At 50.3% G+C, this 19,539-nt stretch overlaps 1 protein-coding gene and 1 long non-coding RNA gene across 2 annotated transcripts in view; both read right to left on the bottom strand.

The window, feature by feature from the left end:
- Positions 1-19,539, bottom strand: part of LOC148595876 (uncharacterized) — a 355,837-nt gene that overhangs the window by 121,178 nt on the left and 215,120 nt on the right. The gene's annotated exons all lie outside the window — the stretch shown is intronic.
- On the bottom strand, positions 8,848-18,039 carry SLC16A4 (solute carrier family 16 member 4). Its single transcript, XM_010213641.2, has 8 exons — positions 17,941-18,039; positions 17,059-17,191; positions 16,742-16,885; positions 16,305-16,466; positions 15,349-15,816; positions 13,952-14,163; positions 13,084-13,177; positions 8,848-9,051 (listed from the first exon to the last, which is right to left on the bottom strand). The coding sequence occupies exons 2-8, from the start codon at positions 17,174-17,176 to the stop codon at positions 8,897-8,899; spliced, it is 1,353 nt and encodes a 450-aa protein (XP_010211943.2). The 5' UTR covers positions 17,177-17,191; positions 17,941-18,039; the 3' UTR covers positions 8,848-8,896.

The raw sequence follows: 19,539 nt of genomic DNA, 5'->3' as shown, positions 1-19,539 counted from the left end.
GATGCCAATGCCCGTGTTTTAAGTGGAAAAAAAAAATGACCTCTTTGCTTTGTGCTGTGTACACAAGATTGCTGGAAAAGTAAAGGAATACCCTTTTTATGGCTCACACAGCTTGAAAGTAGCTGTCACTCAAACATGCGCTCACAGTTGAGCTGATCTTGTTTCATTCTAAATAAATTGTTTCTTTTGAGGAAAATGGTTTTTCTGCCTGGAAGTGAATTGACGACAACCGTTTGAGCCCCTGTGTGTTTGCCGCGGAGGGGGACCCGCTGCTGCCGTGTTTGCTCTCATGGTTGCGGGTCTCGAGCAAGAAGCGGGGAGAACCGGCGCTTTCGCGGTGACCAGCGAGTTGTACCAAAGCAGGAGGATCTAGCTCGTTGCGGTGCAGTCCAGGGGGTCACGTGCTGCTTTTACTCCTCATCTTTTACGAGGAAAACGGTGCTGCTGCTGGCATGCAAGAAGCAGGGAGGCTCCCTGCGACTCGGAACGGCGGCCAAGTCTGGGGCTTCGCTGGTTCGAAGAGCTGGAGTTCCTGAATTTTAAGTTTCCGATTTGTTTTGTTCACCCAACTCCTTTGGCTTTAGTTTTGATTTTTTTGGTTTTTAATTTTGTGAAGAAAAAAAAAAAAAAGCGTTTGAGATTGCTTTGAATCTTGCACGTAAACCTTGGCGCCACATGGCCAAAAGAAAAAGAGAAATGAGTCCTTAAAAGTGGTTAAAATGCTGTTAATAAAGCCTTTCCTGACGTACGCGAGGCGCTCCTCCATCTCCAGGGGCTTTGCCGCAGTCGTGCAGCGCTGGGTTCAGTGCTGCCTGGAAGAAGAGCTCCTGCGAGCTAACGGTGGTAATTTTAAAACCTTTGCTGTGGTGTCCGTGCCTTGTTTTGACCGGTTGTCAAGCGAATGGTCCACACGCCTCGGATGTGCATGCACCCCGCTCGCGTGCCGGGTCCGGCTGCATGGTTGCTTGCAGCCGCCTCAAGGTGTAGTACAGATTGTAAGAGGAGGAAAAAAAAAAAAAAAAACGGAGATATCCCGAAAAAATGGTGCGCTCTAGTTCCTGCCTTATCCCGTATGGGGGCTCCTGGAGGCTGTTCCAGTCAACTCTGTGGTGGCTGCGGGACACCGACAACAGCAGAGACCTCGGAGGAAGCTGACGCTGCTGCATCGTTGCCTTCAGACACCCCTCGTGTCACCCTCGTGTCACGCTTGCCGGGCCGTTAGAATTAACTAGTCGCTTGCCTGCCGCCCGGATGAAGACTACCTCGGATTTGCAAGCTTGACCTCGAATTCGCAAGCTTGCCCTCGTTGCCTTCACGTACCTTGTCCTGCTGTGGATTAAGAAGTCCTGCCAAGTGCTTGGCGATTGCTGGGATGCCACAGGTGTGCTCGGCAAGGTCCCCAGGGTGAGCGACCGTGCGCGTCCCCCAGCCAGGTAAGGGCATCGAAAAGGTTGGTCTCAATCGTAATGTGACGGGGATGGATTTGCTGTTAACTGTCTCTTTTTTTGATTCTTGTGTCTACTAAGCTTTACTAATGTGTTCAGTGGGGTCAAAGTGTTGCTTCCATCCTCTCCGGCGATGGGAGTGAAGGACCAGGCTCTGTGTCTGGACCAGCTGCTGGGTTTGCTCACGTTCCTCTTGGGGAACACGAGCTTGCCAAGCCCAACGCCTGGAGCTCACTTGGAGCATCTTCCACTGTGGAAGGTGCTGCTCAAGGAGAGCTCCCGGCGTTGGGCTTGGCAAACTCAAGAGCGGGTTTTCCAAGTTCATGAACTGCTTGAATTAACACTAACTTAACCTGAAACACCACCTGAACCTTGTGTATATGTGGCTAAGGAAGCCAAGGGGATGATCAGGCAAAAGCTACTCTGTGTATGTTTGTGAGATGTTGGCATAAATGAAGCTGTTTGTTACAAATGGGAGCGTTGTTAGATATTGCTGGTTATGTGAAGGTGGGAAAGGGGTTGAGGCAGCTCTTGAGACAGACTGTAATTCCAGAAGTTGGTGTTTCTTAGTTAAAATCATTGGTATTTTTGCAATGTCCTGTTTCATGCACTATTGAGATATGACCCCTAGATGTGGGATCACATGAAGTGTTTTACCAAAAGTTTGAAGCTTGTAGCAATAGTGAGAAACGTGTTTGAACCTCTTCTTTAGCTCGTAGGGCGTTCCATGCCAACAGGAGATGAGCGACCTGTCAGTATAACCCAACTGAAAACTTTCTGTTTTCAGAAAGCCAGTTAGCTCCTTGGCTGCGTGTTGGACACTCTCCCACCTCTTGGTTATGCTTCAACTTGTTGTGTTATGGCAAATGGGCCAGTGGTGGCTCTTCTAGACAAAGTCCTCGTCTCCGACTCAACTTGCTGTGTATTTAATGAGATTGTTTCCACTCTCCTCTGTGTGATGTTTTGGGGTGACCTGTGGGTAATTTGGGGATGTGTTTGGTGTAGGATGGTTCTGCTATGGCTGCTCTGCAATGTTGAGTTCTCTGAAGGTACTTTGTCTTCTCCTCTGCCTTCTGGACTGGTTAGAGGGACACTCAACCCGCTGGTTGTAGCTCTGGTTTTGTTAAAGGTAGTCGCTTTTAAGAGTTAACAGCTCTCTGCCTCTGTACGCACCGTATTAATTTGGTTAATGAGACTTCAGGCAGGCAATCTGGGGAAAATGGATTTATTAAGAGAACCATTTAATTAACTGCATGGCAGTATAAAGTGATGCAAGTGGGTTGGATGGGGAACTGGTCCTTTGAATTCACACATTTTCTGGAGCTGGGCATTTCACCAGCTACAGCTGAATTATAGCTGAGTTTAATCCATTAGATGGCCCAGATTCCACTTGATTAATAGATTGGCTAATAGATTTTGCTCTCACGGTGCTACTAGCTTGCTTTAACATGGCAAACGCTCTTTGAGGACATGTTCTCCCTGAACATGCTGATGATCAACTGTGTGATGGGTTCTTGGAGCTGAGGAGCTGGAGTGGGAGCCCTGTGCAGAAACCTGCTGGTGTTTGGTCCTGTTCCCATGTGCTCTGATGAAGCTGAGGGGTCTTTAGGAGGAAGAAAGCATGAGGTGGCAGATGTTTCTTCTGCTCTGACGAACCTCTGTGTCTTGCTCCGGCGATGCATTAACTGAATGTGGCTGAAGAAGCCTGGGGTGGGTGCCGACAGGATGGGGCTGCCATGGGTTAATGGGCTGCTGCCTCCCGGCTGAGCTCTGCTCCTTTCCCTGGGCTTTTGGTTTTAAGCTCGGCTGTTTTGTCCTGGGATTAGGCTGGGTTGCATGTGCGGCTTCCACGGATGAGCTGACGAGCCGTGAGTTAATTGCGGATGACGGGTGTCTCATCCACTCGTTTCCCTGCCTTGACCTTCATACCTAGATCCGCAATCTGATCTTCAGATCAGTCCAGAGATTTTTGACGTGGTTTTAGCTACCTTCAGTATTTCCTGTGCTCGGATACAATGACAGCTCAGGGCTGCTTTTAGCAGCCAGCACTAATTAATCTAGAGAGGGCCTGGTGGGGTGGCCTGAGTTGGCCATTTTCCCCGTGATCTCTGCGATTCGAGGGAGCTACGTGAATCTGTATCTCCTTTCACATGGAAGTCCAGCACTTCCAGCCTATCGGGTCAGGAATGCAGTTTGCCTCAGAACCCCGTTTGGGGCACAAAAGGGTTCCTGGTTATTAAAACCCCTGTCATTGAGCAAACTGTGGCGAAGGTTGCGGCTGAGGGCCGGCTGCTGGAAGAGGAGGCCCCCATGGCTGCTGCTGCGCGTTGCCCACCGGACCAAGGGTGGGCTTTGGCTTCGATATCAGCAGGTCGGTGTGCGGAAGCAGAGCCAGGTGTCTCAGTTCGGCGACCCCGGAGCACCGGGGGAGGCCGAACTCTTGCGCTGCAGCCGCGACGCGTGAGGAGGCGCCTCCAGCTGCGCCTGAGGTGATGGTGGTGCCCATGGGGCTCCGGAGAGCCTGCCTGGAGGCGCCGCATCCGTGGGCCTTGCCTTCCCCCGCCTGTTTAGTCCTTAGCTCCCTTTCACTGCTCAGCTAAAAGCTCCAGGGATTAGAGAGGGATTTATTAGAGCTGCATTAGTCGCTTGAGTGTCATAAAGTCGCCCTTTGGCTCTTCCAAGCCAGTGGTCCTTGCCCTGTCTCCCCACATGGGTTGTACCTGTTGGGGAAGGCTTGTAAAAGCTCGACGATGGCTTAGGACACAAAATCTCCAAATCACTTTGGAAATGGAAACTTGACCCCCGAATTACATCTCTTTTGAAAACCATCTCATGGGCTCGACCAAGGGCTGTTGATCTTTGTGGTCGCCACAGATCAGGACCTTTTGAGTGAGGATCGGGCTCTGTCAATCTGAGTCTTAAAGCTAAATCTTCTGGGAGGACTTTCACACATCCCCATCTTAATTATTCCCATTGGAATGAGTGGTAAATCCTTATGGATGTTAGTGAAAAGAGTTAGGTGGATTTAAAGGCTATTTTTTTCAAAAAAAAGTCGCGTTTTATGAAGGCTGCCTGCCTAGAAGTGAGTCTTGGTTTGGGCTTTGCAGCGTAATGACTTGCCGTACCCGTATCCAAATGATGGGACGTGTTCCAGGCAGGGTGGGAAAGAAACACCAAAAAAGAAAGGAGAAACCACAGAGCGTTCTCGTTATCAGTGTGTATAAGGACAAGCAAGCAGTGAAACCCGCACGCGGTGTCTGGAAGGGCGGCCCTGCTCCCCGTCGCTGGAAGACCGTGTTCGTAGCCTTATCGGGCCCTGCCCTTCCCAGAAAGGGTAAAAACAGGGATCTCTGAAGCGTAGTTAGATGCAGCACCTAGTCTGGGATGTGCTGTGCATCCCGCTTTAATAAGTAAATAGCCTGGTGTCCGTGGAGCTGTGGGAAGGCATCGTTATTCTCCTTGAAACTATTCTCAGAATTACGGAGACTTTCCTTTCTCCCCTGAGAGCCCACAGTGTCCTGCAGAACTTCACACTGCGAGAGGAGCGATTCACCTGGTATCACTCGAGGCAATTGGTGATTGTAGATTTTGGTGTATAACGCAACAAAGACATCAAGAAATGGGCTTAACCTGGGACTTCCCCGGTTTCCACGAGATTTCCACGGACAAAGCAGCAGGAAGGGAAGCTCGCAGCCTATGCCAGAGCCCTAAAAAGCCATTGACAACTGGGCTTTTATAGCATATAATTCTGGTGTGAGCTATGGATTTAGGAAGCAGAGTCTTTAGTGTGGTCTCTGATTGCACCGACTTCCAGAGCTTTTATAGGAAGAGCCAAAAAAGTCTTAGCGGGTGGTTATCCCGACTGATGCAGAACATGCCGAGCTGGATTAAGGTCCAACAGGTGCCCACGTCCTAAATCGGTCCCTTCGAAATAACTTCCATGGGGCCGGCATGGTTTGGGAAGCGGGAACGGAGCGGGATTCAAACGGGATGTGGGGAGGCATCCCACATGGAGGCCATTTCGACTGGGAATGGGACAGCGAAGTGCGAGGCATCTTATATCCGTTCCCTCTCCTCCTTGGCCGAGACCTGTAGCTCCTAGGCTGTCTTGGGCACTCATTCTTTTTCCTGCGCTAGAATAAATCACTAGATTATGGGGGGGGGAAAGCAAATGTGTATATATATGTATTTTTTTCTCCTGTAACTTGGATGAAGAAGAGCTGTCGTGCAGCCAGGTTGATTGGCCTTGAATTACGCATTCCTCAGCTGCCTAAAACAAACCACCGGGAGCTCATTAGTTCCGAACTGCAGCATCATTTCCTAGAATTTCTCACAGCACAAAACTGAGTTCGTGTTTTGTTCTCCTCTTCCTCGTCCTGTGCTAAATTTAAGCAGGAATCGGGCTGCCAGTTCCCTTTCTATTGTTACTAGGAAAACTTCTTTATCTAAGTAAAGTAGAGCTGCTTTTTGTTCTGGAGGCACCAAGGGGTTAGGCTAGCTAGGGAATACAAGGCCTGATAGATGCTGTTTCTTTAGGCTTCTTGCAAATAATAATAATAATAAAAAACTTTCATAGCAAAACTTGCTGGTGATGGGCTCGGGGCAGCAGGACCTTACACTGAATGAGCCCAGATAGAGAGCAGAGTTTGTTGTCAGCTTTACGAAGGCTATATATTTATTTATTACAAATTAGGGTGACCCTTTTTTTCCAGCTATTTCTGTGCTGGAGATGGCACGGAGCCATTACTGCTTGTTTTCTTCAGGGACACTTTCTGCACGGGAGCAGGCGTGAAGGGGATTTGCTAGCCGGGCTGGGAGATTAGAGCTGGATTTCTTGCCGACCTGCTCGTGTCCTGCTTGGGTTTATCCTGCCGGCACGCGGTGCCCTTTACTGTGCAGAAAGGCTCTTGGGAAACTTCATGCCGGACAAATTCCGTGATCCGGGAAGCCTTTCTCCGGGTGGATGTTCTCCCCATCCTTGGCCACTCCAGTGTGCGGGGTGTGGGTGCGATTTGCAAGCAAATAGATGGCCTGAGGTTTTCGGGGTTGAAGGAAAAACTAAAATGTCCTTTCTGTGCTTGCCTCCCCAGGCAAAAGTGGGAGAACAGAGAAAGAGTTCCGAGCCGATGGAGATGATCTGGAGCCCGAGGGATCATCTGGAGCAAAAAGCTGGAAGTGCCTCGGCTGCCCTCCGCCGCAGCAGGATTGCACGCAGGACTCCTGGGGTTTTCCCAGAGCCATGATGGGATTGGTTTCCTCGGGTTCTTTGGAGAGAGAAGAGGCCGTCGGAAGCGCCGCGCAGCCGAGGGCTCGAGGAACATCCGTGGCCCCTGCAGGATGTTTTCACCAGCAAATGCTGAAGGCAGCTGGCAGTGCCCACCTGCAGGGTGAGATGCCGTGGGGAACAGGAGCTCCCGAGCTGGCTGCTCTTTTGCAGAGGATGCAAGTGCTTTGGAGACCCGTTTTTCCTAAATAAAAGAAGGGAAGCAGCAGCAGGTGGTACCCGGATGGAGAGCTCAAGCGAGCGCTCCCTTCCTTGAACCCTCCCGAGCCTTTTGGGGGCACCCGTTTGCAGGAGCAGATGGGGAGAAGGTCTGTCACGCTGCATCCCTTTGGGAGCTGTGTCCTGGTGGCACACGAGCTGAAAATGCATCCTTAGGAATCGAGGCAGCGCTGGGTGAAAAACAGACTTATTTAGGGGGAGAGGAAGGAAGAGGTTGGAGTTTGAAGGCAGGTGCTATAAGTCATGTGAGGACAAGACTAAGGACATGGGGTGCTGGCTCTTCTCCACCCAGGTTGGTCCCTGGACCGTTGCTCAGCTAAAAGCCCTGCTGAGCTCGTGGGTGCGTCACAGAGATGCAGAATCTGGGGCTATTTGAAGCTTCCAGGGTGGAAAACCCGAGGGAGACTTAAGGTGTGAAAGCCAGAATTGCTCCTATTAGCCCAGCAGAAGCTGCTGCTGCCGGGCCTTAATTTGCTCTGTGTGCCTCTCCCAACCATGTTCAAGGCTTCATAAATAGTCTTTTTAAATCCTTCAACCCCAGTTCCTTGGAAAACAACCCACAGGAGAGGTTCTTGGGGATGCAAATGTTAAATGATACAAGCACAACACGATGCAGCGTCTGATGCCATGGTTAGGAAGCAAAAGGGCTATTTCTGAAGCATTTTTGCCTGCAGATTTCTGCAGGAGTTGGAGGAAGCTGTGAGCAGAGCTCTGAAAAATCAGGCACTTTGAAGCATTTATATTCCCTGCAAATTCAAGACTATTTTCCTGGTTTAAGCCTGCACAGCTCTGGAATCGATTCATTGCAGGGCTGCTGAATTTGGCCCGTTATCTCAGAGCACATTTTCCTGCCTGCAGCAACGCCTTAGCTCCTCAATACTGGTGTCATGTTGCATAGTGTTTTAGTGAACATAAACTGTTTTAATTTTGTGTTTGCAATAAGCCACTGCATAGTTTAAATGAACGCTTTTATAGGGGAAACAATTCTTTGCATTAAAAAGTAAAACAGGCCTGTGGCTGAAATGGTTGCCAGGTTAAAATAAAAAGAAACTCTACAATAGTTTTATATAACCCCTAGAAGAAGCCCCTAGGTTTATATAATAAATTCAAATAGCTGATGATAGTGCAAAAATCTCTATCCTGGGCAGAAAACCCAAGCAGAAGCAGCTCTATTGCATCTTGCCCATCCCATGCCCATAAAGGATCTTGGCTGCACACAGGGGTAGCACTAAAAATTCATTTTTATTGTTATTTTTGCCATGCTGATGTACTGGCTTTAATTAGGCTTGCTTTTGGTTCCAGGTGGCCTGTGCTGTGACAAACAATCCCATGCCCAGGATGGTGAGGAGAAGGAGCAGTCCCTGCGCAGAGTCCTCGCTGAAAACAGGTTTTTGTGGTTTTGCTGGACTTTTGTGAAGCTTAAAAATTCTCCCTTTTTGTGCTCTCTTTGCATCCCTCCACGGGGATGATGTTGTAGCTGGATATATCAAGTTCAAACCTCTTGCTGGTTTTGGGTAAGGGATCTTGGCTACCTCCTCCTGAAAGGTCCCTCAGCCTTGGTGGCCCTCGTCATCTGGGACAGCCAGGGGGACGGTGGTGACTTGCTAAGGGGGAGCTGTAACACAGAGCAGGACCAATGTGGAGCTTAAATCTGAGCTACAGCAGGATGAAGGACAGGAGAAAAGTTGGCCAGAGCCCATGTCCTTCTAGGTCATGGGCATTGTCCATTCCTATTTGATAAACTTTTACACTACGTAATTTCTCAGGCTGCTTTAATCACACACGCGGTAAAAACTAGGCTAGACCTACTAACTTTTAATCTACAAATTTTAATTTTTGCCACTGCTTTATATTTCCTGGTGCAGAAGGTCTGGGCTCGTGACTGCTCTCCGATGGTGGTTGCAAGTCAGCAGGAACCCTTCAAAATTTCCATTGCAGCAGGATCTCTTCAGCCGAGCACAGGAGCTCTGTTGAGCTTGTCCTTTTTTAGCTTCCATTTCTGGGCCAGAGGCTCAAAGAAGAAGGAGATAGGTGAGATGAGAGCACAGGCTCCAGCGAAGAGGAAAGAGCAGACGTATGTCTGAGTGTAGTCATACAGCCACCCTGGAGAAGAAAAGATTGTTACTAGAGCTGTTGGCCTTCCTCACAGAACATCAGTTTGGAGGTGGGTGGCAAGGAAAGGATGTGTGTGCTCATTAAAGCACCCTCAGATGTTTTCTTTAGGTTCTCTTACCTCTTGCTGCATCTGTCGCTGGGGAGCATTTCCAGCTGGTGCATGAAAAATTAAGGCTGTTGCTGTTGGTACAGCAGGCAAGCCTAAAGGATGCTCTTCCTCGGATAGAGGAGGAAAAGGAGCTGCCGGCTCCTGGACAGACCTGATTGCCCTTAATCCTCGACTCATCTTTTTTTCCCCGCTTTAAAGGAGCGGGTCAGGAGTAGTGCAGGAAGCAGGAGCTCCCATGAGACTAATGACATTTCTTGCACATGTTGGTGTCTGCATCCACCTCCAGGTCCTCTGGTCTGCCTGCTTGTGAGCTGACCCCATTTGGTGCAGCCTGTCCCACGTGAGAGACCCCAGACGTGGCTCTAGGAACGAACTTGCTCAAGGGCAGCCTTGCAAACACTTAATTAAACCAAGAACCTGAACTCTGTAAAAGACTTGGGAGTCTACGTGGGGACAGGTCACCTTTTAAGAGGACCCTATATCCAAGTGTTTTGTTTAGCTACATTTCATCTTGACAGCTTTAAATAGGGGCATTTGCTTAGTTTGAAACAAAGATATACAAAGGGGTGAGCGCTGTTGCACGTAAAAAAGGTAACACCCTTTCAAATCATCAACTGAAATCAAGCCAGGGAAGCCCAGGGGGTTGCCACGATTTGCACCAGCAGCAGATCCGGCCCCAATTTGGCAGCCTTAGAACCAGCCCTGGGTAGGAAAGCAAGCGGCAGCCCCTGGAGATCCTGTTTTTAGCCATGTGGGAGCTTTGTTCCTGCCGTCATCTGCGGTGGCCAAGGCTCCGAGCGGGAAAGGAAGCGGCGTGCGGTGGAGGATTGGGGTTATGTGCCCAGTGAGACGTCCCAAAATGTTCCCTTGCTGTAGATTCTTGCAAAGTCTTTCCGTGGGCAAGGGAAAGCAGCTTCCTTGCTGCTTTGCTGTCCCCTTTGCTTCCCTGCTGCTAACCAGCTTCAGCGCCTTCATCGTGTGCTCTTTTCTCAGGGATCTCGTGGGAGCTCCTGGTGCCCTCCAGCCAGAGGGACAGAGCCAAAAGCCACGTTGCTGCCAAAGGTGGAGCTTCCTGCAGGAATGGGAATCTCGTGCCGGGGCTCCCAGGACTGGCGAGTTGGCAACACGGGTGTTTTTCTGCCTTGGGATCCTTACACTTTACTAAGCAATTCACTCCCAAAGGTGGGATTGTGCTGTCCAAAAGCCTGCACTGCAGGGATTTGTGTTTTTTCCACTATAAGCTGTATTTAGTGCTGAAAAAACCCAGCATTGCTTCCTTGCTGACAACATACATCAATAGACAACCATTGCCTTTCCATTGTGTGACCCTGCAGCCTCTTAAAGCACATGCCGTGTCGTCCCCTCTCCTGTTCCCAAAAAAAGGAAGGGAAAAAAAAGAATTTTTAAAAAAAGGCACTGCAGAAAAATCTTCCTGCTGCAGAGAGCTCAATTTGAGGCTAATGGTGAGCAAATTCCAGCAAAGCAGCAGCTTGGGCAATGCTGGTAAATCCTGGGTGCAGAAGTGCTGCAGTCTGAGCGGTCGCTGTGCTCGCTCGTGGTCAGTGTGTTTAAATTGCCCTGGCCCTCTGTAATCATGGAGTGGCAAGGCACCTCTCAATTTTGGGTTATTTTTTAAAAAATTTGTTTGTTTTCTCCGCTACAAGTCCCAAATAGGAACTATTAGCATGGAGACACATGCAGAATTTAAGCCAGGGCGTTTGAACTCATCTTAATACAGCTTTGGAGTGACTTCTTCCTCTCCCACTTCTCCACTTGGAGTCATTAGGGTTGCTGGAAGCTTTTTGATAATCTTGGATTACACGATTGCTTTTTCTTTGCCATTTGTGTTGCTTCTGGAAGTAAAATCTACTTTCGTGACCTGCTCAGACAATGTTTGTTCTGTCTCATTCCCTTCTGGGTTTGTTTTCCAGGAGGACAGAAGCATCCAACAGCGGTGGCAGAGGAGCAGGGAGCAGAGAATTGTAAGACTTTTCACCTCGAGCCTTCAACCAGGGTAGCTGCTTCTGGCTTAAGGGCTTTTAGTTAAGCAGATTTGTAGGTAAGTCACCTTTTCCCTGTATTCTGATCAGACTTTTTTTTTTTTTAACAGGCAAAATAAGCGCTTTTAACCTTTCTGACTGGCATTATGTATTGCACTCTAGTGCTTGGGTGTTATAAATTCTAGGATTTCTAAATTCAAGGCTTTGGGTAAGTCCTGGAGAGGCCAGCAGCAGCCAGAGACACTAAACCCTCCAATTCTTACATGGTGACTAAATCCCGTGTTGTATTCTGCAAGGATCAGGTGCTTTGACAAGCTTGGGGAGTATATAGGTAGCTTCTACTCGCACTCCATTTTCACACTTAATACGGCTGCATTTGAGGAGAAAATTTCAGGATTTCTTTTGCATCACAGACCTAGATTGTGACACCTCAAACTATTTTCCCCTCTCTTTTTGGAGAGCAAATCATTTTGTCATCAGTGAGGGAGGCCAGAAAAATGAGTTTGCTGCTTGACCTGATTTGGCAGTTATTTAGCCCATCTGTATTAAGACAAGTGCCTTCTATCTAAGGCTTTTAACAGGAAACCTGCTTACTTGACAAAACCCAGCAATGTTCAGCCAGCCTGTGGGTTGGCATCTTCAGCAAAAGAAAGTCTTTTCTAATTAGCAAAAATATGTTGGAAACGGCTGAAAGTGATAGCTACATTAGCAGGTGCAATGCACAGATAACAGAGAACTAAATTATTCAGCTCTTTTTGTATGGTACATTATTCTGTGAGAGGACTTCCTGAGATGGTTGTACAGGTATTGCATTCTGGTGAACGTGCATCTTGCATCAGCAGAAGAGATCTTAGCTGATGCAGGCTATATATCTCCGTGGCAGTATAAAGCACTCTCCCAATTAAATGCTTCTGTTGCTCTAAATAGCATCCCCATGCAGAGTTTGGCCAGCTGAGAAATATTGATTAGAGATATCAGTTTTTCTTGCAGCATCGCAGCGGCGCTCGAGCTTTCCGAGCGTGGAGCTGGGATTTGCTCAGCACTTGGCAGCGTTCGAGCGAGTGCCCGTGCAGGTGGGAGGCAGCTGCTCCAGGGAGAGGCAGGAAGCAATAAATGTGGAACGGGTTGCTGGTTTGGTTTGGGACATATTCACCAGGTGAGCAACAGGCCATCATTCGCGCCGCTATTTCACCTTGCAGCTTTTTTTGTTTGCTTCTAATGTGCAAACCCAGAGCAAGCTGAAGATGCCGACACTGTTTCCAGGTGTGAGGTAGGGCTGAAGGGTCGGCGAGAGGATAAGAGGTGGATGGAGCACAGCACAAGTTCTTGCTCGTAGGCAGAGCCTGGAGACTTGCTCATGAGCATTTGAAATGCACCAGACTTTAAAGCTGAGCTGATTTTCTGGCAGAGTTGAAAAAGGCTTTTCATACTCCTTATCTTTGGACCCAGGAGCTCTCATGGCTGAGTGGAGGAAGCTCCTTCAAAGCAAGAGATTACCAGGACTTCTCAGTGGGCTTCACTGCCCTTCCCTGGTGGGGAACCTTGCTAGGACTGTCCTTGCTTTACCTCCCTCTCCTTTTCTCCCCTCCCGATTTCTCTTCCTTCCTGACAGCCCCTCTGCATCAAGTTCAGTATTAATAATACCCCAGTTAAAATGTGGCTAAAAAGTGGAGTTTCCACCTCCTAGCCATATTGCTAGCTGAGCTCTCCAAATTCATGAGTATTTCCTGTCTATAGAGATACCTTTCTCCAAAATGTATATATATATATATAATATATATTTTTTCCCACTTAGATGGAAGAACCTTCCTTGGATGCACGTGGGTAGAAGAGTGAACCCGAAGAACGTGTTCTCCCTGGCTGGAGAGATGATGTTTGTGATGGGAATGTGATATGTAATGAAAGAATTACCTGTTAGAGGAGGTCCCCCGATGGCTGCTATCCCAGCAAAGAAGGCAGAAAATCCCAAGTAACTGTGGAGTTTTTCTACACCAACTAGGTCTACCTGTTTGTAAAAGCAAATTGATAATTACTGGGATAATGTACATTAATGTTTAAGCGCAGAAGATGTTTCTGAGGAGCTGCCTCTTTGGCAACTCGGGGTTTCAAAGGACTTTGCCTGCGTGGATGTGGCGCAGCCTTGCTCCTGCTCGCCTCCTTGAGGTCACTACTGAAATCGCTGATTTCAGGATCACAGATGAGAGAAATCAAGGATTTCTGCCTTTCAGCTACCCGGGCCTCCTGAAACTGGTGCAGCTCCGGAGTCTTTGAGGGAGGCATTTTAAACTCTGCGTGCTGAGCTGCAAGGAAGATGTTTTCCTATCCAAATCCCACCAGGGCAGTCTGCCTGACCCGCTTTGCAGGATAATTCTGCGTGATGGATTATTCTACAATGTGGCCTGATAGTCGCCATCCTCCCTGTGAGCAACAGGGCTTGAGAGGGTGAAGGAACAGGGTTAGTGGGTCCCTTCTGGCTCCTGTATGACTGGGCTTGGCCTGTGAGCTGGGGAAAGGAGGATTTGGGGGCTCCCAAAAAGGAGGATTTGGAAAACAAGTAGTCGAGTTGCTGGAAGTCTGCAGTAAACTCCCAGGATTTCCGTTGTCTGGGCTGGGAATACCGGTAGGTGGGTTGAGGGGGAACCTTTGGGGTCTGCCATGTCTCGAGCTGGGAAGCCTGGAGTGCAGAGCAACCACCCCGGGTACCACAGTGTTATTAAAGGGGCCTGGGGTATTGCTGGACACGCCGGGCATTAACCTTGTAATGAAATTTCCTACTCACCAGCACAGGCAGCACCAGAGCCAGGAAGCCACCGCAGAAGATGGCGAAGGTGACAGCGTAGGCCATGAGCAAGGGGAACGTCGTGGCCAGGGGACAGAGCAGGTTGGTGATGCCGCAGAGCACGAGGTAAGTGACGTGGTAGTGGTACTTCTTGGTCCAGTTCTGATCGGCGATCCAGCCGGAGAGCAGCTGGCTCACCATCTCCGTGATGCCTGGTGGGAAAGCAGGGGCCATGGAGCATCAGATGATCTATTTTATGTATTTATGTTTTTTTTTTTTTGCATTCCATTGTTCGGAAATGCATCCTGGTGCTGGGCCCTGTGCATATAAAGGATGTGACCACAAAGGACTGAAAAGATGAGAAGTTACAGGAAGGCATTTTTAGATCATTGTGAAATTCTTGGGTTTTTTTTTTTTTTTTTAGTTCTCCTTCTTGCCTTGGTGCCTGCTATTGCCAAATGCCTGTGGGTGCACAAAAGTGGTCTGTAAAAACTTAATTGAGGGCTGTGCTGTCAGCATAAACTTCCGAAAGGAAAGGCTGTTCATGAAAAAAAAAGGAAAGATCAGTTTGTTGCTTTTTTTCAGACTAGATAGAAAGCAGAATACTGAGAAGAAATCTGCTCTACAGCTGTTCTGATTTTTTTTTTAATGAAGGAGCCAAAAAAGGGACAGTGTCCCAACATTTTTAAAGGATAGACTTTTTTTAACATTTTTGGATATGTATTTATAGACTAAATGTCAGAGGAGCATTAACTGAGCCTTGCTGACCACCTTCCTACCTCTTAATTCCCTGTGTTGCCTGCAGGCGAGTCGCTATGTTTCACTCTAGATTCCTTGACAACCTACCTCATTTCTAAACATTATACAGTGACGTTTATTTTTGTACAATAAAGTATTTTGCAACGACTGAGGTTGGAGCCACTTTCTTAGCATTGTGTGACTTTGGGGTGATGCCGACGGAGAGTCCGGCGTTCCGTCTCTTCCCTGCTTGGAGGGGAATATGCCCAGTTCAAAGGGCTTGGGCTCTGTGTTATGATTTACTTGTGTTTCTCTCTCTGCTTACAGCCCAAAACCGTCGGGTTTTGGATGCTGAGCAACTTGGGGAGCTTGTGGGCTTAGGCCAAGCAGGGACAGCAGTGGGAAGACGCGTGCGCTGCTGGGCAGGGGGTATCAGCTAGCCGAGGTCGAGAAAAACCAACCCCGTGTGAGAGGGGCTTTGGGTACAGAAGGCAACGCTCTATACACACAAGGTGGGCAGGGGCTGGGAGCTCGCTCCTCTCTGCAGGTTTATTCTAGGACACGTTTAGGACCGTTTCTCGGCAGAGGTGGCAGGATGCCGCTCTCCTCCTGTGGTACCGTCGCGAGTACAGGCCTCTCCCCAGGGCTCTGCTGCCTACCAGCCACCGAGACCAGGTACGAGGCGTCCATGCTGCTGATGCCCAGCGTCCTGGCCCTGGCCACCAGGTGGAAGGTCGGGACGAAGTAGGCGAGCTGGCTGAACAGGAAGGACCACGTGAAGATGAAGAAGACGGGATCCTTCAGCGGGGAGACGTCGAGGCAAGGCGGCGCGTTCCCCGTGCCAGCCCGCGGCTCGTGGCCCCGTCGGGCATCGGCGGCTCCTTCCCGCGAGCGGTTGCCCGACGGGACATCCTTGAGCCCTCCCGCGGCGGGGACGTCCAGTGTGCTTTGAAGCTGCGTCTCCCTGGTGGTGGCTTCATCCAAGGGTCCAACGCGGCTCTCCGAATCCTTCCTCGTCTCCTCGTTTTTAGCAGGCAGGGTCTGAGGCGGCTGGGAGCTCACGGGCCGCAGTAACATGCTGGAAGGCACCAGGTTTAACATGATGCCTCCAAAGATCAGCAGGGTCCCTGGGTGAAGAGAGAAGGTAATTTCAGAGCATTTGTACCAAACACAGAGCAAGCAACAAGGTGGAAGTGGTCTTGCAGGAGCCTTCCCTAGCTGGAGGTTCCTTGGTGCAATAGGGATACACAAAAACAGCACTTATTGAGGGCTGTGAGAATTTCTGTGCTGTTTTCACCCATTAAGGGCCCGTTACACGTGATGGGCTTCCGCCTCGCCTGCAGCCAAGTGCAGCAAAGGGAAGAGCGTTGTGACTTTTGGTTTCTGTTTTGCTTTCTGAATTTTTGTTTGATGCCCCATTTAACCTTAATGACTGGTTGAGCATTTAATCATTAATGAAGGTCATGTCCCCAAACTGCCCCAAAGAGGCCGAGTTGTTCCTTGGTGCATCTAATCTAAGTTTTTAGAAAAGAGCTGCTGTCTGTGTTCTTGTAAAATCCATTCTTGGAGGCCCTCTTAATGCTGTCCAATTTGGAGAAGAGAGAGCTGGGCTCACCTTGCCACCCGTAGAAGTCGATGAGGAGCTGAGTGAAGGGCGCGAGGAGGAACGTCAGCCCCATTCCCGAGCGGGCGATGGCGCTGGATAAAGCCAGGCGCTTCCTGCAGCGTTTGGCCATCATCACGGCAGCCGCCTGGTACAGGCAGGAGAAGCCCATACCTGCAACGAGGGTGGGAAGGAGGAGATCCCTTCCAGATGCCCGGGAAGGGACCGCGTGGTGGAGCAGTTGGGATGGTCAGTGGTTGATGGATGGAACGGATGCACATCCGTTCTTAGCCTCTCCAAGGGTGAGGTTTATGGTGTTCCCTTGTAGAGGAGCTACTCGGACATGGGTGGAAGCAGGGGGACTTCCCTAGGTGCTACCATAGGTTTCCATTGAAGGAGCTGAGGGTGCTCTGGACGATTGGCCATCCCGGGAGCAGCAGCCAACTCACCGGCGAGGAGTCCCAGGGAGACGCAGAGGAAGGGGACGCTGGTGGCCCGTGTGCTGATGAGACACCCCCCGGCCACCAGGCCGGCCCCCGCCACCGAGGTGAGCCGCTCGCCCAGCTTCCCGCACACGACGGCGACCACGGGTGCTGCGGGAGGAAGCAGGAGAGCCCTTGGACAGAGCTAGGTTTGGATCAGCTCCGGTTGGATGAGGGATGCTTTGCTAGCTCGAGGCCAGCGGCTACCGGGTTGCACCTGGTATTGAGGTCTGGGGGCAAAGGGGCTTTGGGGTAATCCAGGTGGCTCCCGAATTCCCGCTCACCTCCCAGGAAGCGCAGAGAGGACATGATGGAGCCAATCCAGCTGATCTGCTCGGAGGAGCCTCCCACCTCCTCTTGGAAGACCACGAAGAAAATTCCAAAGGTTTTGAGCATTCCCATCAGGAGCACGTTCACCTGAATTCAGAGGGGAGCGAGGTAAGGGGGGGCAGGATCCGCGTGGGCTGGTGTCTCGTGTGTCCCTTAGACGTGTGCGGTTCTTTGCACTAGGGAAGGGACAAACTGGGACAAGTGAGCTCATGTAACATGAGGCACGAGAAGGTCAGCAGAGGGCTCGTGGTGGCCCAGTTGCTCTCCACACTTGGAGTTTCATCTTAAAAGCCTTGAAGACCCATCTGTACAAACCTGACGTAAGCGACACTTGCTCTTCCCGTGGAAAAGAGTGAATCATATTAGCTCCGTTATGTGTTTTGTATAGTAAAAACTAAATTTGTTTTCGTTTGGTCTTTGTGCTCTGATGGATGCGGTACCGAGGGGCACGTGTGTGGGTTTGGCTAAGGCAGCTTTCCCAGGCTAATCCTGCCCCAAGCGCAAAGGCCAGTGCTTGTCCTCAAATAATTTCCAAACATCTCCTGCCTCCCCTACAGCAACCGAGTTAATAATTGGCAGCAAATAACTCTGTATGGCTGGACAGTTGAGACTGTGCTTGAAGGCAGCAACTGGTCTCTGCTTGGCCTGCAGTGAAGCAAGGACAAGGTCAACCTGTGATATTCCACCCCATCCTTATAGCAAAGCCCCCACCACCTTGTAGCTATAGCTTAATTTTGTAGGTGCTATCGTCCCCTCCACGTGTGCAGGGAAGGCCCTTGCTGGAGGAGCCGCTCCCCGGGGTTCTCTCCAGCCTCGGGAGCTGCTCTTCTCCTCACCAGGAAGAAGTGCAGCACCACGGCCCATGCCCACGCGCCGGCCGGAGCCGCTGCCGCGTCGTCCGCTCCCTTCTCCTGCGTCGCTCCCGGCTGCCTCGCGCTCTCTGCCTCTTTCCCTTCTCCTGGAAATGAGAATTCGGGGCCGCGTTAGCACCTTGTGTCATTGATGGAGTTGTTCCAATTAACCTGCAGAGCAATCAAGGCAAGCTGGGGCTTTCATGTTGCCTTGTGGTCCTCAGTTTTTCTGTTAATAAGGCAGAAAACGGTATTTTGCAATTGCTCATTAAACCTTGAGACGCTTTTTGAGGACGGGTGTTGCCCCTACCAACCTTTTTCCCCAAATAGATGTACTGTTGCATGTTACCAGCTACAAACATTTAATTTTGCACATCCTTCCCAAGTTATTCTGGCTGTGTAGGAGTATTTAAGGCTTCTTGGGGCCAAGCAGCTTGATGCCTCTCTAGAGCGTGTAGCTGGGCTGGCTGTGCAAGGAGGGGGCTGGTTTCACCATCTATCTGTGTCTATCTCCGAACCCTTAGGCTTGTTTCCTATCTCTATTTCCTTATCTCCTTTCTGTCCTCTCTCCTGTCCCAAACGTCTATCAGTGACGTCCCCGAGCGCCTCAACCCGACGGCTGGTGAACCTGAAACTTCTCCTTACCGGCTTGTTGCTGCATGGTGCAAACTCGCCCGAAAAGCAGGAGGTTGGGAAGGGGAATAAGGGGCCTCTCGTCATTTGCTCCCAAAATTGGCTTTCTGCCTCCGTGCCCCTAGGTCTGCTCCCGCGTCTGTGTCCGGCTGCGCTGGGAACACAGGGCTCCTCCTTCCTGGCGAACTGCAACGCTGAGTTATCCCAATGGAAAAAGCGGAATCCGCAACATGCCGGGACTCCGGGGACAAGCTCTTCCTGCTCCTCGGAGGCAGCGCTCGTCTTTCCTGCCTGCGGACCAGGGAGTCCCTCCCCTTCCCTGGGTCTGCTGGCAGGAAAGCCAGGCTTCAGAGGAGCCTGTGTCCTGCCTGGATGAAACGGGAAGCTCCACAGGGAAAGTCCACAAGGCTCCAGCCTTGGCCGCCTGCTAGACATTGAGCAGAGCAGTAGGTGGCAACGGTGGACGGGAGCCAAGCTCCGCTTGCCGGCGGATCCGAAGGAGAGCGGAGCTTTCGGGATGGCTTGGGCTGTGCTATGGAGCCCCTTGGTTCTTAGGGAATTGGGGAAGCAGGAAGCAGCCTTCCCTCACTCAGGAGGACCTGCCTTGGAAAGGTTTTATTCTCCAGCTGCGCCAGGACAGCCGCTCTTCCGCAAGGCTGGAAGCTGGCTCGGTGCCTCCATTCCAAATAGGCACCAACTAAAATCCATCCCTGCGCTTCTTCCCTCTTTTGTTTGTTTGACCGGTCACCAGATCAGCACGGAATCAGATAAAGCTGCCAGCTCGTGATGCTGGGCTATCCCATGGGATGCAGGATCTTCTTCTAGAGATGAATGTATTACAAACCCTGTTAAATTTAATGGCACATCTCACGGCTCTGTTTGTTTACCCCACTGTAAACACGGTTCCATCCTCTCATCCAGCCCCGTTCGTTAGAGCTCAAACTCCTGCTC

Source organism: Tinamus guttatus, unplaced genomic scaffold (genome assembly GCF_059628265.1).
Source record: "Tinamus guttatus ecotype Peru unplaced genomic scaffold, ASM5962826v1 Tinamus_guttatus_pri_ptg000049l, whole genome shotgun sequence".
Lineage (NCBI taxonomy): Eukaryota > Metazoa > Chordata > Aves > Tinamiformes > Tinamidae > Tinamus > Tinamus guttatus.
Note: the sequence above shows the minus strand (reverse complement) of the source record. Positions and strands in the feature narration are given on the sequence as shown.